General features: G+C 37.0%; 1 protein-coding gene across 34 annotated transcripts in view; it reads right to left on the bottom strand.

The window, feature by feature from the left end:
* Window positions 1-27,228, bottom strand: part of ABI2 (abl interactor 2) — a 123,961-nt gene that overhangs the window by 26,379 nt on the left and 70,354 nt on the right. For 4 of the 34 annotated variants that reach the window (XM_059393284.1, XM_059393286.1, XM_059393266.1 and 1 more), the window contains exons 3-7: window positions 20,525-20,701; window positions 12,562-12,659; window positions 9,146-9,292; window positions 8,243-8,364; window positions 2,356-2,514 (exon numbers count right to left, since the gene is read on the bottom strand). In XM_059393284.1, the coding sequence (XP_059249267.1) occupies window positions 2,356-2,514; window positions 8,243-8,364; window positions 9,146-9,292; window positions 12,562-12,659; window positions 20,525-20,701 (703 nt within the window). Of the gene's footprint in view, window positions 1-2,355; window positions 2,515-7,052; window positions 7,236-8,242; window positions 8,368-9,145; window positions 9,293-12,561; window positions 12,660-19,084; window positions 19,103-20,524; window positions 20,702-27,228 lie in introns of all 34 variants that reach the window. The other 30 variants (XM_059393283.1, XM_059393285.1, XM_059393265.1 and 27 more) reach the window with 13 other exon arrangements.

The raw sequence follows: 27,228 nt of genomic DNA, 5'->3' as shown, positions 1-27,228 counted from the left end.
TCTCCCTCATATAAAGAAGTGGAGATGCAATGTGGGGGGTTTGGGGGGTAGGAAAAGAAAAAAATGAAAGAAGGTGGGATTGGGAGGGAGACAAACCATAAAAGACTCAATCTCAAAAAACAGACTGAGGGTTGCTGGGGGGAGGGGGGATGGGAGAGGGTGGGGGGATATGGACATTGGGGAGGGTATGTGCTATGATGAGTGCTATGAAATGTGTGAACCTGGCGATTCACAGACTTGTACCCCTGGGGATAAAAATACATTATATGTTTATTAAAAAAAAAATATATATATATATACACATATCTATCTACTATATAAATATATATATAATTATCTATTACCAAAGACGGTACTTAAACACCACATTATCAATTCTTTAATGTTATGGACTGAATATTTATGCATCCCTAAATTCATATGTTGGAATTCTAATGTGATGATATGAGGAGGTGGGGTCTTTAGGAGGCAATTAGGTCATGAGGGTAGACCCCTCTAGAATGGAATTCGTGCCCTTATAAAGGAGACCTAGAAAACTCCCTCTCTTTTTCCATCATGGGGGGATACAAGAAGATGGAAGTCAGCTACCTAGAAGAGAATCCCAGAACTTGACCATGTTAGCACTCTCATATGACTTTCAGCCTCCAGAACTGTGAGACATAAATTTCTATTATTTATAGGTCACCCGTCCTATGGCACTTTATGACAGCAGCCTGAATTAAGACATTTACCAAACTAGGTTTAGATCTGTAAATGTACAAATACGTGTGTGTGTGTGTCTACACATACTTCTTTACCACCAAAGCACTTCACATTCATATTTAAGGCAAAAACTGTTAACTTACATTTAGCTCTATTTATTTCAGTTATCCTCTTAGCTGCTGACATGATGAATGGTAAATTTGTGTTCCTACTTCTTTGGTTAGATTATTAAGAAACAATGAGTACCAAAGAGGTTTCAGTTATGCCTTGATCGAAGTGTTCTTTCATCAAATTGCTTCTGAAATAATCTCATTAGAAAACAACTATTGCACCCTTAGGATCATTAGAAAACTGTTAGTATACTCGGAGGACTTGGCACTAGACACTGGGTGTTTCATATTTTAATTCCTATGTTATAATGCCCTTTCAAACTCAACCAAATATATTAACAGTGCTGCCAGATTTCCATCTCACAGAAAACCACAGTGAATTTCCTGAGCACTATTCCCAGCATAACACTGTATAAAGACTGATAAGGTCTCTGGCTCTCATGCATTTTCTATCGCGATGCGGACATCCTCTTCACCACCCCTCACCCCCGCCAAAGAGAAGACTAGGAGATTCAGAGAGATTTTTCTTTTAAATCTGAAGGTAAGGAGGCTAGGGTGAAGAAGAACACGAAACTTCAAGGTATATGACCCAATTTCAAATCCTAATGGGACATCACTTCAGCCTCAGTTTCTCATCCTACAAAACGCAGATGAAAATGATCACATTGTTATGAGAATCAAATGAGAGAATACATATAAAATCATTCTTTAAACTGCATTTATGTAGAAGTAGAATCAAGTTTCTTCTGCATTACTCCAAAGGAATAAGGTTTCACCAAAAGGTAGTAGCCACAGCAGACTGGTTCATTGCTTATCAAAGATGGAATGGGTTGTCCCCTAATATTAAAGATACACAGGCTTAGTGGCCTGTGGTCAAAAATACAGAAAAACACAGTAAGTTGATACACCATGTCCACAATAGTCAGAGAGTCTAATATTTGCTCTTATCCTCTCTGGGGAAGAAGCAAAAATAATGACTACATGTGGTATTAAATATGCGCCAGATTAATTTTTTCTGGATGCATGATGCAACTGGAAGACGACTACAGTGTCTAGAACTGGCCTGTCCAAGCCCTCGGCTCCCCACCACAGGGTTTCGTATGAGAGCTGAGTACAACAGTGTAACTGCCAAGCATAAAACAGCTTCAAAAACATCCCTTCCCTTTCAGTATACCACTTACAGACTCTGTTCATGAACCCTCAATTTTCATTATTTGGTATTCACAGAGCAAGAATATCAGGTTAAGTAAGAAGGAAATACCATTCACCACAATATTATTCTTAAAAGCAAATAATCACCAACACAATCAAAGATTCTGCTCAGAAAATTAAGTGCTACGCTTTACACAGAAACCATATAATGATTTAAAAAAAAAAAAAACTGGATGACACAGCATTAGTCAACCTTGTAGTCATTCTTCTATTCATTCAACAAATAGTATTTAACATCTATTATATGCTAGTAATTTGTAATTAAAGCTTTTCCCCTGTAACTGAAAATTTTAATTGGATATATTCTACAGAATGAAAAAGAAAATCTAACCTGGATTCTGGCTATAAAAAGGTCCTCCATTCATCTGATTCTGAAGGCTCGTCTGTGACGTTATGGAAGGAGGGCGTCTATAGGGCAAGGAGCCCCCTATTGTTGGGGGAGTGTGGCGAGAGGCGGGTCTGTTCATGCTGTAGAACTGAACAGGATGTCCTGGAAAAGGCACAGAGCATAAATTTGTCATTAAAAGATAATTACCTCAGGCAATGAAATGCTTTAGGTACACTGCCTGAATCTTAATAAGATTATTAAAAATTACAATATTTAGTTAATTTAATTGCTATCTGTTAAACATCATGCAAGGTCAGAGTTATTGGTCAGCTACCATATCAAAGTGCAAAAGCAGGAAACTCTCTCTGTAAAATAAATAAATAAACCCTTAAAAAACAAACTTAACAAGAATGCCATTTGGGACAGCAAAAGAAAAACAATGTTTCACACAGTCTTATTCGAGATCATAGTAATAAGAGCGGTGAATTGAAGGTGGCAAAGCCGTCAGTATAAAGGAAAACAAAGGATTTCAGCCATCAAGTGACAGAATTCCCAATCAAACACATCTTTACTCAATCAAAAATCTCCATCTCCAACACTAGATTATTTTGTCTTAAAATTAGAGCTTAAGAAATTTACAATTAAGAAAAAAGCTAAGGTAAAAAAGGGAATCAAAATGTATCTTATTTGTAATACCGTCTCTAAACCTGTAATATTTATTAGCAATTTCACTCCGTTTTGCTGAGTACTTAAACAGCTAATGCCAACTAAAGACATTTTTTCTTTATCCAATTCCCTAAAGCAATCCAGTTCCTAAATTTTATCTGGACTCCACTTCCACTTAAATTCATTCAGCTGAAGGCCGACTCTTACAGACAGATCAGACAGAGTCCTGGAGCACCCTTGAGAGACCACTCCAGCAGGCAAGAAAGGAGGGGCAGAGAGACAAGGGAAGGGGAGGGAGCAGAAGGCAGAGACGGAGAACTGGAGAACCGGAGAACCGGAGAACCACCGGGGAGCAGGGACACAGGGAAGAGGAGAAAGTACAGAGAGGAAGACCGGGAGGGCAAAGGAGAAAAGAAAGGGAAACACTTCTGGCGATTTTGTGTCTTCTCTCTGACTGTGAAAAGGATCTTCAGGAACTCTGTAACCTTATCCAACTTGGATTCATGTGAATTCATATAAAGAATATTATAAAAGTACTCAAGATCTTCTATATCATTTAATTTTACATATGATAGCATCAAAACCTAAAAATCAATTCTGTTGTACTAAAAAATCTGGAGTATTCAAGCTTTTACATAATCTACTGTCAAGTCTCTGCAACAATGATAAAAAATGTAAAAATATATAAATGATTGTTTATTTTTTTTTTTTAAAGATTTTATTTATTTATTTGACAGAGAGAGAGATCACAAGTAGGCAGAGAGGAGGAAGCAGGCACCCTGCTGAGCAGAGAGCCCGATGTGGGACTCGATCCCAGGACTCTAAGATAATGACCTGAGCCGAAGGCAGCGGCTTAACCCACTGAGCCACCCAGGCGCCCCTAAATGATTGTTTAAAAGGTACATTTTGTCATTTGAATCACCAGATAGAATACATTATTGGCATTTTAGTAATCAATCTATAACAAACTAATACAAATCTACTATCTTCAAGTTAAAAGCATCTGATAATTAAACCATTATGAGTTCTCTATAATTAGATCCAGTCTAAAATCTCACATAAGTCCTCAGTAATTCAAAGACAAACATTAAAGACTCTCTCTATTCATTCCATTAATAAGGAATACTTTGCTTTGGGCTAAAAAGCAAACAAAACTATAGTTTTTTGTGTTGTTTTTTTTTTTTTTTTAATTTTATTTATTTATTTATTTGTCAGAGAGAGAGAGAGAGAAAGCACAAGCAGGCAGAGTGGCAGGCAAAGGCAGAGAGAAAAGCAGGCTCCCTGATGAGCAAGGATCCCGATGTGGGCCTCGATCCCAAGACTCTGGGATCATGACCTGAGCTGAAGGCAGCAGCTTAACCAACTGAGCCACCCAGGTGTCCCAACAAAACTATACTTTAATTAACACAGACCTAACTATCCTGCTAATGTTCTCTCGCTCTCTCCCTCTCAAATATATAAATAAAATCTTTTTTAAAAATTCCTTTAAAAGTTCTAGGGAAAAAAAAAAACAAAATCTTTGACCTTGTGTAAGGTAACCAGTTTGAAGGTATGACACTGAAAGCACACTCCATAAAAGAAATAAACTCAATCAAAATGAAGAACTCCCCTTCTGAAAGATATCATTAAGAGAATAAAAAAATTAAGTCATAAATGGAAGAAAATATTTCCAAATCATATAACCAATAAGGAGTTACATTCAGAAATAAAGGAATTTGGTAAAACAATCCAATTCAAAAGGTATGTGGAGGGGAACAAAACAAAGAGACATTTCATCAAAGAAGATAAACAGACGGCAAAGAACCACACAAAAAGAGGTTCTACATCATTAGTCATTAGGGAAATGGAAAACTCAAAACCACAAAGAAACTATTATATACCTATTAGAATGGCTAAAGTTAAAAAAAAAAAAGAAAGAAAAAGCAAACTGACAATAGCAAGTGCTAACAAGTGCGCAGAGCAACAGAGACCCACCCCCCACCCCCACCCCGTGCGGTGGGGTAAGGCTGCTCAGCCCCTTTGGGACACAGCCCACAGCCTCTCCTAAAATCACTCACTCACCACACAACCCAGCAAGCCTACTACTCCCTAGGTGTTTACCCAAACGAACTGAAAACCGACACTCACACAAAGTCTGCGTGTGTACGCCAAGTCAATTTTATTCATAATAACCCCCAAATGGAAAAGATCGCAATGTCCCTCCACGGGGAAGGGCTCAACAAGCTGTGGCGCCCCCACATGACACAACACCAGCCGGTCATAAAAGGGAGCAAAACAAGGAGCCGTGAAACAACCTGAAGGAATCTCAAATGCGCCAGTGCCAAAAAGCCAGACCCAAAAGACCATTTGCTTCTGTTTATGTGATATTCTTACAAAGGCAAAACTTTAGAGACAAAAAAACAAAACCAAAAAAGCCAGATCAAAGGGCTGCCAGGGGTAGGAGGGAGAGGGACTACAAAGAACAGAGGAAATCCGCGCGTGATGGGGCCATTCCACAGCTTTGCTTTTCTTTTCTAAGTTTATATGATCTTAGAGTATTTAGTACATGTAGGCATCTCCTGTTTAGATTGTCTAGATTTTCTTCAAGCTAGGTGGGCTGCAGTTATATCACTGTACACATTTGTCATACGCATACACGAGAAAAAGGATGAATTTTACTGTATGTAAATTATACCTTAAGAAGAAAAGAAAAAAGTACTTGGTAAATTGAAGACTGTATAAAAGAGATTATACTGATATAACTTATTAAGGCATTTACACCTTACTTCTTGTTAATAAAAACCATACTTACCCACTCATATAACAAATGTTTATTCAGTGCAGACTACAAAGCAGTACCTATTAAATTATGATTTTATTACTAAAATGTTGACTCCTGGGTGGAAGTGATTTGTTCCTTCTGGGCCTACAACCAACTTCAAGCTGTAATTTTTACTCCATTGGTGCGGGAGCATAACAGAATTCCCATATTTAACTAGACAGTCTGGCCTAACAGAGATGTGCATAGATCAAAGACTAGCCCACGCTTACATTTACATGGAGAGCTTTTCTTAAAAAGTTCTATGAAACACCATCCAAAATCCATTTTAGCTAAAACTGTCTTTTAACACATTTAAACATCTGGTTATAGCAGATGTTAAATACTATGAAGTATTTAACAAGCTAAGATGATGTGTGTCCGAACACATACATTTTTATAATAGATAAAGAATTTGTTTGCTAATCAGCATCACTATTAACTTTGCAAATATATTTTGTAGCAACTGAACCTTTTTCCCCTTCCCCATCAAGACAGATTTTAGGGGGCACCTGGGCGGCTCAGTCATTAAACGTCTGCCTTCAGCTCAGGTCATGCTCCCAGTGTCCTAGGACTGAGCCCCTCATCAGGCTTCCTGCTCGGTGGGAAGCCTGCTTCTCCCTCTCCCACTCCCCCTGCTTGTGTTCCCTTTCTCCCTCTCTGTCAAATAAATAAATAAAATCTTTACCCCCCAAAAAAAGATTTTAGGTTGCAGTTTTAAAACACTACAACACCATTCAACCTTAAGTAACATTTACATAAACCTGAAATTCTTAAGAAGTCCATTGTCTATGTGTTTCCAGTGCTGTCTGACAGACTTACAGAAACTTCCCAACTGTTACATCAAACGTTTCCTATAAAATTGTATCTTAGAATTATTTCCATAGACTTTTCTCTAGTTAAAGACTTAATCTGTAACAGTACTTCCCACAACTTCACAAAACTGTACAGAAGATCACTCCGTACTAAACTCACAAATCTCCAGTAAATGAAATTCAAGCAATTTAAAAAAATGTGTATTTGTGTTACTCTGCACATGAAAAATGTATGTGAACTTCGCCCTGATTTCCTCAGGAAATTCTACTCTTTGGTCACATGCCATTTTCTAGTCAGTCCATTAATCTTCAGAGTTTACACACACACACACACACAGCACAAACAAAAGTCATAAAGCCGGAGTTCCAGGAAGAAGAGCCGGATGCCTGGATGTGCCTGCCCAGGAACAAGCCATACTCACCTGTCGGGGGAGTGGAAGAAACAACAGGGGGAGTTGGAGAAGTGAAGCCATCAGCAAGGGTCTGGGCACCCCCAGCAGCAGCCTCTGGGGCGGTGGAGGGAGGGACAGTAGCGGGAACAAGAGGGGCAGGGGCGGATGCGGCAGTAGCAGGAAGGGGAGGAGGACCAGCGGAGCCAGCAGGGGCTGAGGGAAAGAGGAGTGAGAGGCAGCATTAATGAGGCAGACCCAGTAGGCAGGATTCGAAAAGGCATTAGAGAACCTAATGTTAAATATTCAGTGCTTAACACTAACCCAAGAATAGAAGGGAATGGTTAAAAAAAAGAAGAAGAACGAAGCTTATATTAAAGGATTATTAGGTTTGCAGCAGATAATTCAAAATGCTCAGGGTAATGTACAAATTTTTAAATTCATTAAAAACAGCATTCTATTTTACCTGAAAGCTACTACTCTGGAAGAAAGATGTTCCCTTTATCATTTTTAGCATAGTATTTTGTAAACAGTATATAAAACTAAACATAATACATTAGGAAACAGTATTCCATTTTGACATATTCCAGACAAAACATCTTATTAGGTTAAAAAAATTTTTAGAAAAACATAAATCTTTTCATCATTTTTAAAAAGATATTATCTATTAGGTATCAGGGTAAGTAAGTTAAATACAAAAAAATTCTATCCCTAGGTCTTCTGTGTCATGCTTTTAAAACTAAAGTTTAGCTCTGATGTCTTCACCTTAAACAAGGACATTTTCATGTTTAGGGAAAAAAAGGGCAGCATTTCAAAGAGTATTAAGTTCCAAAAGTGCAGTAAATTTAACTCCCAAAACTACTTCTGTATTTGTCCACTCCACTGTTACCAACGTGATTCGCACACTGTGTCCAAGCACGTGCAATGTCGTAACACCAGCTGGCATCAAACATATAAGGTACCAGGTACCCAGGGGGTACCTGAAACCTCAAAGCACCAACTGAGCCACTGTACCAAAGACACAAAGCCAAATAACAGAGAAGTCTGCAGCATAAACTCAGAAATCGCTTGGTTAAAAATAACAAATGCTTAAAGCTTTCCCAACACTTATGGAGTCCTAAAGGGGACAAAAATCCAGTTTCTGAAGAACCCCCACTGTAATCAAACCAGAAGCTGAATTCAAATTCAAAAAAGACAGAGATGAGGCACCATCCGTGTGTTACCTGGAAAGACACTGGGAGGAGAGGGCGTGGGGACAGCGATGGGGACGCCCACGCTCCCGCTTCCGCTGTTCTCCCGACTGCTGCTCCGACTGCTCGGGTGGCTTCCGCCACTGCTGCCACTGCTGCTGAAGAAAGCAGAGCCACCGCACATGAGCATTTATAGACACGAAGATGCCGCCAGCATGTCCCAACATTTTCTGAGATGAACACAGCTAAGTAAGGATGGTTCCAAAAACCCTCCACTTTGTGTATTAATTCGAGCAGAACAGGAAAAACACTGAGTTCAAGAAGCTTGTTCTGACCACCTTTTAATAAGCATCTATGACAGAAACAGAAATTGAGAAAAAAGGAAGGCTTCTGTAGAAATACAAGAGGTAAGTGATAGGGTTCAACACATGAAAATCGTATTAGCTTTACTCTCTGAAGAAAACTGCTTTATAATAAAAACACAGCTTTCCTAAACAGGTTGATTCTGTTTGTAATGACATCTTGATGTACCATCCTGTATTACTGTTTTGTTATGTATAGTTTTTCATCTGTAAAGTTCCACCAAAAAACAACTTGCAATTTCCCACGTCTGGTCCAAAACTTTTTTTCAGGCCAAATGGAACTATTAATTTTGTAGAGAAGTTTATATTTTAAGATGTCTGGGTTTTTTCTGGTTTTTTTTGTTTTTGTTGTTTTTGTTGTTTTGTTGTGTTTTTGTTTTTGGTTTTTTTCCCATTTCCTGCCCTCAAAGCTGCATCAGAACATGAGGAGAGAGAGGTGGATTCAGATGAGGTTTGGGGCAGTAGAGTAAGGAAAAGAACTTAGTGCTTGGAAAATGAGAGAGATTTAACTGAAGTAATCTAAACAAATTATGGTACTATGACCATCACATTTGCACTGAGGTAGAGAAAATACCTGTAAGTTCGATTTCTTTGATTCACAGAAGCTGTCCTCACAGGGCTCTGCTGCGAGGGAGCCATATTACGGGTTGGGCTAGGTACGTAATCATTTGGTACCACTGGAGGACGCACTGGCTCCAGTGTGCGATAGGGGGAGTGCCGCCTACAAAAAGAAGAGCGTATGTATTGTGTGATTAGCAAATTTCGGCACAATAAATTCAGAATTGCCAGTAGTGAAATACAATTTGTATTCAGAGACAGGAAAATGTTTTGACATAACCCCGCTACCGATTTCAGTCTCGAGTATCACTTCTCTGCCATGAGGGTTCTGATGACTATTGCTGTTCTTCAGTCCCAAACCTCATTTCCCTGAACTGATGCAATTTTGTTCGCTCATTCTCAGAGAGCACAAAGATTCTCCCACCAAGTAAGTCAGTGCTTCCCAAACTCTCTTCTCCCTTTTTTTTTTTGGGGGGGGGGGGCAGGGGGAAGAGTTCAAATTATTTTAGTACCATGTCAAAGTTTCCCAACTGCACTGCATGAATGCACTAATTATCTTCCTCACCCCTCTCTCCCTAACCAAAGATACTCAAAGATCGGATAAATCAATCCATAACTGGGCTCCACAACCCCCGCACTGAAGATCAGTAACAACTATAACAAGTTACTTCCCTTTCTACATAGTAAACACACAAAAACGGACCTACATCCACACCCAGCAATGCACCGAGTTAATCTCCTCTCCCGTTCTCGCCTCAGCTCCTCCTACCTTCACCTTGCTCTCTGTTACCTCTTATCCTCCTCAGAGGTCAACATTTTAAAAGGCGAGAAAAAGAAAAGACCATCTAAGTCTTTCTACCTTATTTGGACTATAAAGCACAAAAAGGCCTGGATTTTATTAAAACATTCCCTTCTTCTTCTCAAAATTTCCTTTAAAAGGAAGAGAATGAGGAAAGTAAGCAAAGCAGTCTGACCGGAAATAGGATGCGCCATGGCACATTAGTGATTACTAAGTTAGTTCCCATCCCTAAGTGTCTGAATTCTTTAGGACAATGAAAAATACTCAACTGCCATGAAACGGCATTTTGCAGATACGATTCTGGTTTCTAAAAAAATCAAAACTAGAATCTCAAGATGTAAAAATTAAAAAGCTTTCTTTCCCTGAAATGATGTTGCTCGCTCATAACATTCTCAATAATTCACTCCCTGCAAAGTCCCAGAGTTCCTTTAAATACAGCTCTCCTGGGCTAGTCGGGTTACGGTTCATTGATTTTGACTCACTATGGTTCACTGACCACTGTCCACTCCAGCCTGCTCACTCCTCAAATCTTGCATAACTGCATGGATACATTAATAATTAAATATAAGTAAAGGGCAATAAATGAGATACTGGGTCCAAGGAAGAAAAAAGGAATGTCAGCAACTTGGATTTAAAGTACTAAAAAGTTTAGGCATCTCTGAAATTATAATTAAATATATTAAAAAAAAAAACCTAAGACAGGAAACTGATTATTTCCAAACATCTGATTTCTAGACAATTTTCCCAGACAATAAAAATGTTCTGTTTTGGAGCACCTGGGTGGCTCAGTGGGTTAAAGCCTCTGCCTTCAGCTCAGGTCATGATCCCAGGGTCCTGGGATCGAGCCCCGCATCGGGCTCTCTGCTCAGCAGGGAGCCTGCTTCCTCCTCTCTCTCTCTGTCTGCCTCTCTGCCTGCTTGAGATCTCTGTCTGTCAAATAAATAAATTAAAAAAAAAAAAAAAGTTCTGTTTCAATGGAAGAAAAAACCCTTTGCTGACTGAGAACAATACAGTGAAGGCAATGATTAAAAACAAAATAAAAAATTAGGGGCAAAAGAGCAAAATATAATGGCTAGGCAAAGACTATGCAAAAAAGCCAGGTTGTGACTATCAGCTGGCTTGTGGTGTTCAGCAACTCTGGTCTCCAAGATCCTGCAGAACCCTTGCTAACACACAAGGGAAACAAATTCTGGTATATGAATAAATCTTCAGAATTTGAGAGCGACACGAAGTTTTATTTTACTAGAGATGACAGTGGGTTACCCTGCGAACAATCTTGACTTAAAACCTAACAAAATCTGAAAAAGAAAAGAAAAAAAAAACACCTAACAAAAGCTATTAGGCACTACAAATGATAAAAATGTAGACGTTCCATAGGAAAATAAATACTTCCTCTTCATCTCTCTACTCTTGCCTCTTCACAATTACACCCTATCATCTCTTCAACATTCTACCCTGAAGTTTAAATCTTATTTGATCTACTAATTTTCTCTCTAATCTAAGCAGAATTTGTTTTGCTGATCCCAAATAAAATGATCTTCTTTCTAGCTGGAATTCATTTCTGGTCTTTTGTTTCCCACTGTCCTAACTGTAACTCCTCTTCCAGAATCATCCTCCTTTACATTTTAACTCATCTTTGTACGTCTTGACCCACGGTGCTTAATTAGGTTTCTGTCATTTTCTTTCTCTCTTTCTTTTTTTTTTTTTTTTGGTGAGGGGGCCAAAAACAACATTTCCAATTAAAAAAATTTTAAGAATATATCATAAAGCCAATGGTTGTCAAAGCATTTTGTCTTTGTCTTATACATTTTTTTAAAAATCCAATTTGTGGTACAATGACTCTGAAAAGTTGACAGAGGACAAATATTACCCCCTTTTACAGATGAAAAAACTGAATTGCAAAGAGGCTGACTATGCAAGACAAAAAAGCAGGAGCAGAGCTGGACCACAGTCTTAGTCACCTGGCTTCTGGGATATATTATGTCCATCTGATCACAAATCTCCATGATAAAATTTTTTTAAGATTGATTTATTTAAGTAATTGCTATACCCATTGTGGGGCTGGAAATCCCACCCCTGAGCTCAAAAGCCACGCGCTCTTCTGCTGGAGCCGGCCAGGAACGCCAATAAATCACATTTTTACACTATGATGCTACAGAAGAAAAATGTTAGAAGCTTTTACATTAATTGGCCATTTCTGCCCAAAGTTAAATCCAGAGCTCACTTCTGCTGGAGCAATTAAGCTTGATATTCTCATAACAACACAAGACATACGGAATTTTGTAAATCTACATGGTGTTTTTCACAAGAATAGTCTATTCTTTTGTTAAATGTAAGATGAAACAACTCTAAAATGTTTCAGAAATTAGAGTGCAATTTATAATAAACCATGAACTTGGGCTAGGATTTTACCTCAAATTCAAAATTCAGTAGAAAAATAACTTTTAAACAAAATCTTTTTAAAGTATAAACACGCTTCCCAGAAAAAGGGAAAGTTACACACAAAAAAGTTAATGTTAGGAAGAAAATGTTCTTGTTTCAAATATTAAAAAATAGTTTAAATATACGTAGTGTTTGGTTTTCAACAACACTACATGAAATGTTTTTCAGTTGTTATTTAGTTACATACTTACCCAAGTGTCCCCTTCCCTGACATGGGGGGACTGGGGGGTTTCTGAGTTGGAGGTGTCGTTCGTGGCAGCCCACCCATCTTCATATTCTGGGTACTCACCTAAAAAAATGTTGAGGAACAATCAAAACTTGTACGTAGTGAAACAAAGTGTCACTTGTGGGAAATAACGTTATGCTATTTAACAAAGGAGGGTAAGGTTTAAAGAGGAAAAAAAAAATTAGAGGCCATGCATTTCATATGCAATTTCTACTCTACTATTATTCTACAGTTGTACTCAAAGGACTCTTCCTACCATGAGATTTTCAAATGATTGTAAACTTATATGCAAAGACTGTATTTGCCATTAGGCCATCACACCAACAGATCACTGGTTAGATTCCTCGATACTATATTTAACTGAAATTCAATAGGATAACTATAAGAACTTTAGTTCTAATAAAGAGAAACTCAAAAACAATGCCTTTAAATAACTCTTTTTAGATAGCAAGTATATTATTAAAAAAAAATACATGTTTCCCAATAAAATATGCACTACAGTTTTGATCCCTTGTAACTAGAGAATATAAAATAATTAAAAGGTATGATATGCTGAAAAAATTTTCAGTTTTTAAAATAGTGGATCAGCCTTACAATTCAGATTTCTTTAATTGGTTCTCTTATGAAGAAATCACCCACCTGAAAACTGCCGGAAGTTAAGACACGCTCCTAAACCTCTGAACTAGAAAGTCAGGGCTGAGGTATCCCATTCAATTATAAGCAACACAGGGGTCACAGACAATGCCCTAGTTCCACTGGGAATTAGTCCCACTCCGACCCAAAATAAAGATTCTGGGAAAGATGTAACAGAGTCCTAAGTCAGAGCTGGGCCATGACTCCTCACTATTCTGTGTCTAACTGAAAATGCAAGGGTAGGAGACTAATGTCATCTGGGAACAACTGATGCCACCAAAGAAGTAGATCAGCACTCACACCCAAAGCTCTAGAAATCTGCATGTCTTAAAGCAGTAATAGAAGTCATTCACAAATACAGTCTCAAACTGTTTGAAATTACCAATGGGTCAGAGTAAATATTCAAAAGATAGATTCATACCTGACCCTATTTCAAGCCCCTAATATTCTGGATTGCCAAATACTTAAAAAAAAAATCTTTTCTAATAAGAATATGTCTGGAGTATTCAAGTTATAAAATGAAACTGTAAGACACTATACCACTGAAATCAAGATACATTTATAATTGTATTTCAAAATATAAATTTTAAAACTCATAATTGTATATAGAGTACTAAGGCTGTCAAAACTAATTCTGGCTTAAATGCGATTTGTAAAACTCCTAAAAGACTAGTGGGTATCTGAATAGACAAGAAATAATGTATCAAGAAACAAACTCTTCAAATGAATAGCCCAGTGAACAAGTTGTGTGTGATGTTAAAACAATCTTTAATGACAAACGATACCTTTGAGATGTCAATATTTTTAATGTGAAACATTCGTCTATAATCCTTTTGTTACTTTTAAACAAATACAAGACAAACCGGTTATTAAGTAAGAATAAAGATGAACTTGTCCTTGTTCTTCCCCTCATTAATAAGCAGAGGGTATGCTAATCATATCTTAAAATGAAAATGCCAGAAATTTTTTGAAAAAAATCAGTCCACATTTGGGGAAAATTTTAGGAGTAAGATCACAAAAAACCAGTAGCTTTTCAAACTGTAATATTCATTTATGATACCAGAAGATTTTTTATAGTATAACCAAAGTCCTTTAAGCTCAACCTTAAACAACATAAAACCCAAAGTTACTTTGAGTGACGAGGGAGAAGTAGGTGAGCCACACTAAACTACATCAATTTGCTAGAAACAGGAAGGAAAAGGAGCAGGGACAGAAAAAGTAAAAGAGAATTTTATTCTATACATGGAATAGCTAAAATACTTGAAAACAGCTTTCCAACTTTGATTCAAGGTTTTGGTATCTAAAGAGTTTTTATTTAAATTGCAGTATCTTCTAATCAATTAAAAAATATAAAATAAACATTCTATAATAAATTAAAATCTGATGGACAGTTCCATAAACAAAACTTGACACATTTGATGATCTGTAGGATCATCAAATGATTGTATCTGCTTGGTTAATGGGGTTTGGATACGTAACTTAAATCACTGAAGAAACAAAAAAGGCCCTGCCGAGTGTCCAAAAAACTGTAATTTTATACATCACTGATACTGTACTCTTATTTTAAGCTAAAAGAATTTCAATATTTCTTCAAGGTGGTCTTCCTTTGTGGAAAATGCTTCCATGTTAAGTAAAACAATGACTCTGCTATGCAGAATACGAACACCGGGAGTCCCTACGTGGCCCAGTTGGTCGAGCACCCACTCTTGATTTCAGCTCAGCTCATGACCTCTCAGGGTTGTGGGTTTGTGGGACTCTGTGCTCAGTAGGGAGTCTGCTTCTCTCTCCCTGCACCCGTCTCTTTCCCTCTGTTCCTATTCGCACTTGTGCTCTCTCTCAAATAAAGAAAGAAAGAAATCTTTAAAGAAATATAAATACTGCCATCTAATTTAAGGAGAAGGGGAAAGAACAGGAATAACTGCCAGATAAATCTTAATTCATCACAGGTGGCAGATTAATTATAATCTGTGTTATAATTAAAGAAAGTATATTTCAAAAATAAAATCATTTGATTAAAAAAACTTACTGGAGAACAATAACGGTTCTAAACACTATTTTGAGGGAAGTTTGTGGGGAGACAACATCTCACAAGCAGCAAAACACAGACTAAATTGTGTGTACAGTGAAGGGGACCTCCAGGGAGAGAGATCAAAAGACAGAGACAGAGAAAGAGAACAGACCATCAACTCAGGACAAAGAAAGCAAAGCAAAACCGCACCCACTTTATAACAGCAATTCCACATGAAATTTTAAAACAAATTGTAAACATAAACAGAACTATCGCTTGGCATATAAACGTGTAGTTAATGGTCCTGAAGCACGAGTGGGATCACTCATTATACTTTTCAAGTTTTATTTGGGAATCAGAATGCAGTTTGGTGGCAGACTTCAACAATCACTCAATTATGTATTTTTTAATTCCATAAAGGGGAAAGTCATCACTGAAAGCTAAGTAAAGCAGGTATTAAGTACAAGGAGGAAGAGTAGGAAACATCCCCCTTATTTTCCTACAAAAAAAAAAAAAAACCACCCTCAAAGGCAGAAGAAATATTACATTTAAGTGATGAGGCTCAAATACTTCACAACTGGCCTGAGACTAAGGAATGCAGATAAAACTGGAGGGAGAGAAGTTCTTTATGTTCCAAGAATGGTCCTCTTTCCCAGGCTTTGGAGAGCTCTACAACTAGCACCAAGCATCAGGCCCATTCTCATGCCTTAATATTTTTTCTATAATGCTCCTACCTTTCCTGCTCTGTGCCTTTTTGGGACATTCTCCGTGAACCTTGATACATCATAATATAATGTTCACTATAAACCTCAGTGCTCTCCAGTACCCTGGGAACTTCAGTGTGTTTATAAAGCGGGCTCACCAGTATCTCTAGTTCACAAAGGACATCCCTTCTGCTATGAAGAAATCTCCCCCTGACATACGTCCTGCTGTGATAGAATAGTGGCAGACTCATTCTAAAACGATATCTGGAGTATATCCCTCATTTATCAACCACTTATCACCTACCAGACCACTAGGTACAAGGGTAAGGAAGACTAAGGGGGACATTTGGCGCTGGGGGAGGGGGGAGGAGGAATGGGACACAAAGTCCCATAAAATGATGCCTCCGCTTTTAAGGAATTTAAAGTACTTTGGAATAAAATATGCAGAAATATCAATGTGAGAAGGAAAAACTACAGAAAGGTTCAGAGAAAAGTCTAAGCTGGACTGTTTAAAAAAAAAAAAAAAAGAACAGGTTTTAAATATACACAGAGGGGGCACCTGGGTGGCTCAGTGGGTTAAGCCTTCGTTTTGGACTCAGGTCATGATCTCAGGATCCTGGGATCGAGCCCCGTATCGGGCTCCCTCCTCAGCAGGGAGCCTGCTTCCCCCTCTCTCTCTGCCTGCCTCTCTGCCTACTTGTGATCTCTCTCTGTCAAATAAATAAGCTCAACTTAGAAAGAAAGAAAGAAAGAAAGAAAGAAAGAAAGAAAGAAAGAAAGAAAGAAAGAAGAAAAGGACTAGGAGATCCTTCAAGGAAATCAAAGCTGTAATCAGGAATTTGACCGTAGCGTGTTCTCACGGTGGTTCATGGTCCTTTTCATCTGAAATTTATGTGTTTTTTTTTTCTTTAGTTGACTGTGGATAACATTCTATATAAAATGTTAAAAATTCAACTTTTAGTATGGAGAATTCTTCTGAGTCAAATCCCATGTGTCTGGACCCAAAGTGTGATCTTTGTTTAGAGTCAGTCTGAAAAGGATCAAAAGTCTGACAGCAACAAGAGCAAAGACAGAGTTCATGAAGAACTGAGGAAATCAAAGTAGCAGATACTTCTACCAACAAACATCAGGGGTCCTTTAGGGCACTTGATATAATCCACAGGTCTCCAAGATCAGTTGGAAACCACTTAAACCACTAAACCACTGCAGCCCCTTCCAACTGTAACATTTTCTCTTTAATTCTATTTTCTACCTTAATGTATTAAATTATTCCATTAATCACCCTTCCAAAAGCACTCCATTTTTTAATAACAGAATAAAAAGAGAAATGATTTGTTATACACTAAACATCTTTCTCACTCTACTTTGTTTTGGTTCACCTAAAATGATTAACCATGTGCTTGCTAAAAGTTAACAGAGAAGACAGACATTCACAAAGCAGAGAGAAAGAAAAGACAGAGCACGGGTGCATTCTAGCTTCTAGGATGAATTCAGGGTATTCTCTTCACTGGGCAATTCTACCCAGATATTGCAAAAACACCTACATAAAGCCACAGTACTCAGGAGTGAAGCCTTATGGTTGGTACAAACAGCAAAGGTGTGAAGGAGTCTTATACAAGTGTGATATTTCCTTTCTTTCTAGGGGCTTCTCTCATTTCCTACTCGTTTTGATCTATCTCCCGCATGGAACGATTCTGAATCCAGGAAGGTCAAGAAGGAATCATAGTTGGGTTTGGAGGAAATGAGCATGGCAGAGTAGGATAAGCAAGTTGGTCTAAACTTAGAGGGGAAAAGAACTGGTCCATTTCTGTGTTTTTCCTTCAGGTAATCTTTCTGTGCACTTTTATCACTTTGGAAAAAAAACACATCAATAGCTAAAATTTAAATACAATATTTACAGGAAAAGAGCTAAGGTAGTCACACACTGCTTTGGGTTAGTTCTTTGTATATAATGCGGAAGGAGTACCCTCACAAAGTCCGCATGCCCCACTCACCGAGACTAAGGGCTTGGACCCAACATTCTACTCAGTAACACAATAAGTTTATTTGCTTGACTCCTCTAGTCTCATCTCTCGACCAGGATCTGTTAAAATGTCTGTGGCTATGGTTGGTATTAGTAGCTAATGATTCAGATCCAGTTATCATCTTGTTATCACTTTCTATACTAAAGACAGGGCAAGTAACAATAATTTTCTTTTGAAAGAAAATGTATTTGAAAAGAAGTTATAAAGTTTAGCTAAGAAAATAAGAACAAAAAGGAAATACATGCTAAGTTTGATGAAAATAATTTTAGTAACATTTTATTTAAATGCTTCTTGAATACACTTGAATGTCTTTTACCATTAATTCTCCAAAATACTAAAATGTGTAAAAACAAACCCCTAATGTGTTACTAAAATAAATATTTCTAATTTTTAATGTGTATTTTTTAAACACTCATGAACTTTTGATGTTTTGATATAATTAATACTCAGCTAGTAAAACTCTTAAAGTGAGTTTATATTGAAATGTATATCTTATATAGCAATTTGAAAAAGAGAAACTAATTTTGCTTCTTGCAAAATACATGATACTGCAACTTAAAAAAAACCCATAACACTGAATATTTTTCCACTTCTCAACTTCTTTACATTGACTAAGAGTCAAGAGATAATGACATACTGGCCACAAGGTGTATAGTAAAGCACACCATTTATAGAATAAAAAGGCTATTACACAGGGGGAGGGTTAAATAAAGCACATTAGTTGGCCCTCCAATCCGTAACATAGGCTCCACATTTACAAAAGTCCACCTAATTTTACTTATAATGACATTTTATGATAGGATAACATATTTTAGTTCCACAAAATATATTAACATTGCAAAATAAGCATTTATTCAAAAATATTTACTGAGCACCTAATGTCTGCATCAGGTACTGCTTAAGGCACACAAGACCGGGTGGTGAACAAAACAGACAAAAAAAAAAAAATCTGCCCTCACAGAACATGAAGACACACCACAAAGCTGCATGACAAAAATTTTTAAAAATTAAGAGGATTTGTTGATTTTAGAAGGCCAAGTGCCAAATATCTCTTCACTCCCCGTATGTAATATTCTACATAAGAACAAAGAATGGAAATCCAGCCCTGGAATCTCTTACCTTAAATCTAAGCAACCACTTAATGCATAAATGGAGCAAATAAAAGAGGTAAGGAAAAAAAGCATTGAAAGGTTAGTTGGAACTTCAGGATGTGAAGAGAAAGGAAAAAAACAAAGAAAAAACAAGTTAAGCATTCAGCATTAAAAAATAATGTTTCAGTAGATCATAGAAAGAGTGGTCAAAGCAGAATGTGTATGAACAGGAGGGTTTTTTGATGAAATTATGTGACATTGTTTTATTCAAAACCTTTATTAAAGATTTCTTCAAATTCGTGACCCCTAAACACTGAAAGTCCAAATAATAAAAAAGAGTACAGAGTCCCAAAAGAATAACATTTTACTTGAATTAAGTGAGAACTGGAGTGGGAAGGAAATCATGTGTTTATTATGCAAGTGGACAAGCACAAATACGATGCTTTACATTCTAAGTGCCTATTATGATCACATTCTGGCATTACCCTAAGACTTTCTATCAGCAGTTATTAGCCTTGAATAAATCTCAAATTATAAAATTATAAATATTTTATAAAATTAAATATCAAATTCCAAATAATGCTGATATCAAAATTCTAAGAAAAAGACTTTGTATGTTTTCTTTTACCTAGATCTACATTAAATTTACATTTAACCGATTTCTAGCCATAACAGTAGGGGATTTTTTCAGTTTCAATTTGCTTATGTAGACATAAATCAACTGTATAAACCATACAGTTTCACACGTATGTAAATATGTATTCAAAGTCACATTTGATAAGTCAATGCCTTTCAAATCACTGATTAAGATGAAAGCTTTAAGTACCTAATACTTAGTGGAAGCTCCAAATAGTTACTTAAGTATAAATACCAATTTAAATGAAATTTATATGCACCTCAGTTTTGATCATGGCACTATACAGCAGATACTCCAAAACATTTTTAAAAATAGCCCATATATATAATGGCTGCATATTCAAAAGCAGTGGAAATATTAATTCACATGTTACTTTCATCGACACTATTCTCACCCAAAATATTTAGGTAAAATTATTTTAGAAAGATTCAAAGTACATGGTTGTTTATACATGTTCCTTCTGAACACTAATGCCAAAGCTTTGCTGATAAATGTCTGAGATAAGGTACTTTAAGAACATGCTGAGGAAATTTTTAATTAGTCATATTAAATCATTAAAAGATTAGAAAAATTATGCCATACTTATTTGCCTGATCTATATAACCGATTAAGTAAATGCAATTTATTTAAAGAGGACTATTTAAAACTTGAAAACACAGCACTAAGAAGAAGCAAGAAAGATAAAATAGTTATAGTAGTAAGGAATCTTCAGAACCACAACTGGGCCAAAACTTGGGCTTCTAAGAAAGAAAAGACAAAAGCTTAATTTTCTAAAGAGTTAGTTCCATTATGGGCTATTGTTTTTAAAAGGTTGACAAAAATTATACTTACCTTTACTCCATGTCCAATATCATCTAGAATTGTATAGTCAATAGGTTTTCTAATATAACGAACTGGTCGTTCAAGATTGGCCGGAGCAATAATTTTATGTGTCCTTGAAGTGTTTTTATTGGTAGTCAAAATACCGATCTCTCTTCTTGCAACTTTCTCTTTATGAATATCAACAGTCTGCAAAACATAATATAAACACAACACAAAAATGTATAGCTCTATTACTCAGAAAAATAAAAATATAAATCCTCAGAGATTTAACATCATTATTCATATACTTGAACTCCACTGCTAAATTTTGTCCTTTTTGGAGCTACTGGCTTTCTCCATTTTTATGCTAAAGCAAGGGTCGCAAATCATGGCCAACAGACCCAATCTGGCCCACAAACTGTTTTTTTACAACCTGAAGTTTTTGTTTTGTTTGGCTTTAACAACTCAGGAGTAGTGTTTACATGTTTTAGTGGTTTTTAAAAGTCAGAAAAAGATAATGTCATAACATGAAAATTATACAGAATTCTGTTCCTATGGGAACAGAAATTTAGCTATTCTACTTGCATACATATTTTCACAGCACAGAGGCAGAGATGAGAAGTTAAAGCAAAGACTGATGGCCTGCAAAGCCTAAAATATTTATTAGCTGGGCCTTGACAGAAAAAGTGTGCCAACCTTTGGGTTAAAGCATGCTAACTTTTCCCCAAACTCCATTAATATTTAAACTAACATAATGATTAAGAAAGCCCGAAGTATTAATTTGGTTACATTTTAAAATGACGTATTAATATAATTTCCATTGGTGTTCAAATGCTTTTTTATTTACCAAAAAAGAGAGGCTTAAAATATACATACACTGTTAACAGTCATCATTTTACCAAAACAAAACACTTAAGTTTGCTTAGATTTTATCATGACAAATATTTATAAAATATTTCATTAATTCATCCTATTTATTAAATGTTCACATAGGATAAATGTGTTTTTTTACTTAGTTTTCTATTTGCTAAAAGATGGTGACTTTCTGCACAAACACAGATAACTAATACACTTAAACACATTTTTCAAACAGCAGGTTGTAATTTAGTGAAATATGAAGAGCAATGACTTTAAATAAAAAAGAACATAAATACTAGACTGTATATACACATATTATTTTTTCCTGAAACATTTATTTATGTATATAACTATATATATAGATATATAGATATACAGATATACAGAATACATACAGAAATTGTGTATTGGATGCAATGTAAAATATATTTTTTACAGTGTACTGCAGTCAAAAAAGTAGGAAAAAACCTCATTAAAATTGTTCATATCTCTCACACCACTCCTGGCTCAAGCAGCAATTAAGAGACATTACTTCCTCCCCGGCCCTACTTCACTTTCCCCTCTCCTAAAATAGAACCCAGTAATAACATAGAAATGAAAAGATGATAACCATTATGACAGTATTAACTATCACTTTAAGAAATCTGAAAATGGGGGTGCCTGGGTGGCTCAGGAGGTTAAGCATCTGCCTTCGGCTCAGGTCATGATCTCAGGGTCCTGGGATGGAGTCCCACACATTGGGCTCTCTGCTAGGTGGGGAGTCTGCTTCTCCCTTTCACTCTCCCTCTATGCTCTCTCAAATGAACAAATAAAATCTTTAAAAAGAAAGAAAAAAGAAAAAGACATCTGAAAGCGGGGCACCTGGGTAGCTCAGGAGGTTAAACATCTGCCTTAGTCTCAGGTCATGATCCCAGGGTCCTGGGGTCGAGTCCCACATCGAAGTCCCTGCTCAGTGGAGAGCCTGCTTTTTCCTTTGCCTGCCATTCCCCCGCTTGTGCTCTCTCTCTCTCTCTCTGACAAATAAATAAATAAAATCTTTAAAAAAAAAAGAAAAGAAAAGAAAAGAAAAGAAACCATAAGAAGGCAAACCCAACTGTCCAGAGTCGAATTCTAAGTTAACTGCAAATTGAACCTTCAATTTCAAATTTTTGTGGTGAAAATATTAACAAATTTCCGGAGAATAAAAATGGGAAAGCAACTTTCCATATCTGCATTAATACACAATTACATTTTATACTAAGCACATATTTTTTAACTGTTTGAAAAAACTGAGACTTTTTTTAAAAAGCACTAAAAACATCTGATCATGCCTGGGGCCTAGAGGCACTTATATAGTACTTCTATGTTCACTTTATATACACACAAATACACAGCCCAAACCCACAGATCACTACACTAAGGATAAAACAAAAACCAATAGAGCAAAGGAAAAGATCTGGGCTCTTCCAGCTTCCTGGGAGGGAAGGCAAAGTGCAAACAATGAGTTTCAAGAAAATACATCCGGGGCGCCTGGGTGGCTCAGTGGGTTAATCCTCTGCTTTCGGCTCAGGTCATGATCTCGGGGTCCTGGGATCGAGCCCCGCATCGGCCTCTCTGCTCGGCGGGGGGCCCGCTTCCTCCTCTCTGCCTCCTCTCTGCCTGTGTCTCTGCCTACTTGTGATTTCTGTCTGTCAAATAAATAAATAAAATCTTTAAAAAAAAGAAAAAAGAAAATACATCCCTTCATCAGGAAGGATAATTTTCCCAGCACTAAACTTTAAAAAGAATTGGTTGGAGGAATTTTGAAGAGAAAAATGTTGCTTCTTATATTAATTCTAAGTAAAAACTGAAGGCATGTTTAAAACATAATTCTTGACAGCATACATATCCACAGAAAATCACAAGAATTGAGTTTGGTTATATAATATTCCTAGCTGTCTACTCTAAAATAATTCCTATATCTTCAGAAAACGAGAGCAGCTTCTCAACAGTGATACTCTTAACATTTTGATCATTTTGTTGTTGTGGGAGGCTGTCCTGAGCACTGCGTGATGTGAACAAGTATCCCAGCAGACCATCCCAGCAGACCTGCAGCACTCCCCGGAACCAAGCTCTGAGAACCAAAACTGTCTGACATTGCCAAGTGTCCCCGTGGGGGTAAAACTCCCTGCTCGAGAACCAGTGATGTATAGGAAAGACAAATTCACTTGTCCTTACATTATGCCCTCTCAAATGTCAATTGTTTCCAAATTTGTTACAAGAGTGGACTTAAGAGATTAATGTCTCTAGTGTCTGGCTACGTACAGATATTCGGTTTCATTCGCTTTTTAAAAACATCTACATAATAAAAGTCATAAATGGTTAAGATAACCAAAGAGCATAATTTGTATTCTTGCCATCTTACTACCACACTAAGCTGAACTGTAGGAGTTCTTGTGAACAAAATCAAATATATATTCAGAAAATAGCTATGGTTTTATTTGGAGTCTGAATAACAGAGACAACAAATCTGATCCATAAGGAAGGAGGAGAAAGTTTGGTCCATAAAATTCTGAAATTTTTCAGGAATCACCTATTTCAAATTTTTCAAAGCTTTCTCTTGGGGAAAATCATATTCAAATTAGAGTAACAGAATGAACACCCCTCTCTCTATATATATACCTACCATCCAGCTTCAGCACTCATCAACTCACAGCCAACTGCAAGTATTAAAAGAATTTTGGGGGGCACCTGGGTGGCTCAGTGGGTTGGGCCTCTGCCTTCGACTCAAGTCATGGTCTCAGGGTCCTGGGATCGAGCCCTGCATCGGGCTCTCTGCTCAGCAGGCGGCCTGCTTCCTCCTCTCTCTGCCTGCCTCTCTGCCTGCCTCTCTGCCTCATTGTGGTCTCTCTGTCTCTCTCTCTCTGTGTTAAATAAATAAATAAAATATTTAAAAAAAAAAAAGAATTTTTGTAAAGCTCCTATGATGTTTTTATTTTTATTTTTTTAAAAGATTTTATTTATTTATTTGAGAGAGAGACAGTGAGAGAGAGCATGATCGAGGAGAAGATCAGAGGGAGAAGCAGACTCCCCATGGAGCTGGGAGCCTGATGCGGGACTCGATCCTGAGATTCCGGGATCATGACCTGAGCCGAAGACAGTCGTCCAACCAACTGAGCCACCCAGGCGTCCCTCCTATGATGTTTTTAATTAAAAATATGGCTTCTCTGTTTTTCCTAAATCAAATTCATAGCTTTCACTAATCACCACTGCATTTGCCTTCATAATATTCTTTGACATTACTAAGCTAGAATGCATTAAAGTTAAATTTTGGAAGAACTAGTTTAACACTGATATTTAGGAAGAATTTTAATAGTAAGAAAAAAGTATTCCAAATTTGTCCTGGATTTCTGAAATAACTAGCTACATGACAATAAATTTATTCTTACTTAGTAGAGATCTCAGTAACAGCTCTTACATGTGGTAAGTAAAATATGTGTTTAACACACAAAGATGACCAAAACTAATGCAAGTACACTTCTAAGAAACACTATTGTTTTTTGCTACCTGTTAACCAAAAACACACCAAGTAATATCACTGCAACTGTGTGGACTATTCTTACTGAAAGATCCTTATTAATGTGTGTCTCTATCCTACTCATTCCAACTGCCGGGTCTGATTTCACATGCTGCGGGCTTCCCCGTGGCATCTCAGCTCTGCAGTGCTAAACCCAAGGCCTCGAAAACACCTCTTAACACCTTGAGATGGTCATACTGGCTCCCAGCTCCTTGGAAGCCTGAGACCCATTCTCACATCTCCTTCATGGATCCAAACACATACAGACCACAACAGATATCGAGAAGGTACTCTATCAAGTACTTTGTTTTAGGATTATCCATGCACTGTTGTGTCCCATTAACACAGATAATCGAGAGGTGACTGTACTGCACAAGTACCTCAGACCACAGACCATCAGTGTAGGAAAATATCTGCAAACAACTACAGTGGATTAACTCAACTAAGTTGAGTGTTTTCAAATGTTTCCATTTTTTATTAGTAAGTTACTGTTTCAAATAAGTATTTAATTATTTAAATGACAAATATGCTTTAAATTATTCATGTCCCATAAAACAAATTAGTTACTACTAAATGATAATTTTCAGTTATTCGTTTTTTAATAAAATGATATAAACTATACATAAGAAGTTAATTTAGGTGCGCCTGGGTGGCTCAGCGGGTTAAAGCCTCTGTCTTCGGCCCAGGTCATGATCCTAGGGTCCTTGGATCGAGCCCCGCATCGGGCTCTCTGCTCAGTGCAGAGCCTGCTTCTCTCTCTCTCTCTCTCTGCCTGCCTCTCTGCCTACTTGTGTTCTCTGTCAAATAAATAAATAAAAAATCTTTTAAAAAAATAAAATAAAAAAAAAGAAGTTAATTTAAGGGGTGCCTGGGTGGCTCAGTGGGTTAAAGCCTCTGCCTTCGGCCCGGGTCATGATCCCAGGGTCCTGGGATTGAGCCCCACATTGGGTTCTCTGCTCAGCAGGGAGCCTACTTCCTCCTCTCTCTCTGCCTGCCTCTCTGCCTACTTGTGATCTCTGTATGTCTGCCAAATAAATAAATAAAATCTTTTAAAAAAAAGTTAATTTAAGAACTGTATAAATCCTATTTTTTATGCATAATTACATATTGATAAACTTTAGTATAATTTCCTTAATTTAAAATTGAATTTTGGGGGTGCCTGGGTGGCTCAGTCAGTTAAGTGTCTGCCTTCAGCTCAGGTCCTGGGATCGAGCCCCACACTGGGCTCTCTCAGTGGGGAGCCTGCTTCCCCTTCTCTCTCTCTACCTACTTGTGATCTCTGTCAAACAGATAAAATCTTTAAAAATAATAATAATAATAATAAAAATAAAAGTAAAAAAAATACATCTTTAAAAAAAAATCTGCCATTCCTGGGGCAGCTGGCTGGCTCACTCAGTGGAGCATGATCTCAGGATTCTAAGTGCGACCCCCACAATGGGTGTAAGAGATTACTTAAAAATTAATAATAAAAATAATAAAATTGCCATCCTTAAAATACCTAAGGTAGTCCACATCAAGAACCTATCCTAATACTTCTGATGGTGAGTGTGGTATAAATTACTATACTACTTAATGCTATATTATCCATTTACTACAAAAAAGTCTGACACTAAATAGTTATATTCTATCCTGTTTGATATTTAGAGAAGGAGTTATTACTCTGTTGTGTTGAAAACAACACAACTATGTATGTTCCTAACACATCTTCAGGATACATAATTGGTAGAGTCAATGGAATTCCCATCCTCAGATTCTAATTCAGAATAATTTAGAAAATAATTGTTACATCAGAGTAATAGACAGTTGAGGTCAGAGGGGCACAGATTGAGGTACACAGCAAAGTTGGCAGAACAGAAAGAAAAAAAATTCATTTGTGAGAATCTCAAAAGAAAAAAGAATTCAAAATGGAAGATAGCTCAGAAATCATCTAATCAGTCCTACCATTTTACAGATGAGAAAACTGAAGTTCAAGTTGGTCAAATGTCAGGCAAGTCAGCAGAAGAACCAAAATAAAACCTCGATCCCTGACTCTCCCCATTCCCAAAGCTATGGAAAAAAGAGCTAGAGCACAGAAGGCTAAAAAGTGAGAAAGTTCTTACCCAGGAGACAGGAAAAAGATACTAATAAGGAAAGAAATCAAATACCTCAGAGATCTGCTATCTCCTAGTTGTCAACCAGCCTACCAAGACAACCCTTACAGAATAACTCCTGACACTAGAATCAATCCAATAAACATGTAATCTTGTCTTTGACTTGACTGAACCTCCTTTTCTTTGCTTCTCTCCAAATCTACTCTCCAAATTCTCAAAACCTAATATTTTTGCTCAAATTAAAAAAAAAA

Source organism: Mustela nigripes, chromosome 3, assembly GCF_022355385.1.
Source record: "Mustela nigripes isolate SB6536 chromosome 3, MUSNIG.SB6536, whole genome shotgun sequence".
Classification (NCBI taxonomy): Eukaryota; Metazoa; Chordata; class Mammalia; order Carnivora; family Mustelidae; genus Mustela; species Mustela nigripes.
Note: the sequence above shows the minus strand (reverse complement) of the source record. Positions and strands in the feature narration are given on the sequence as shown.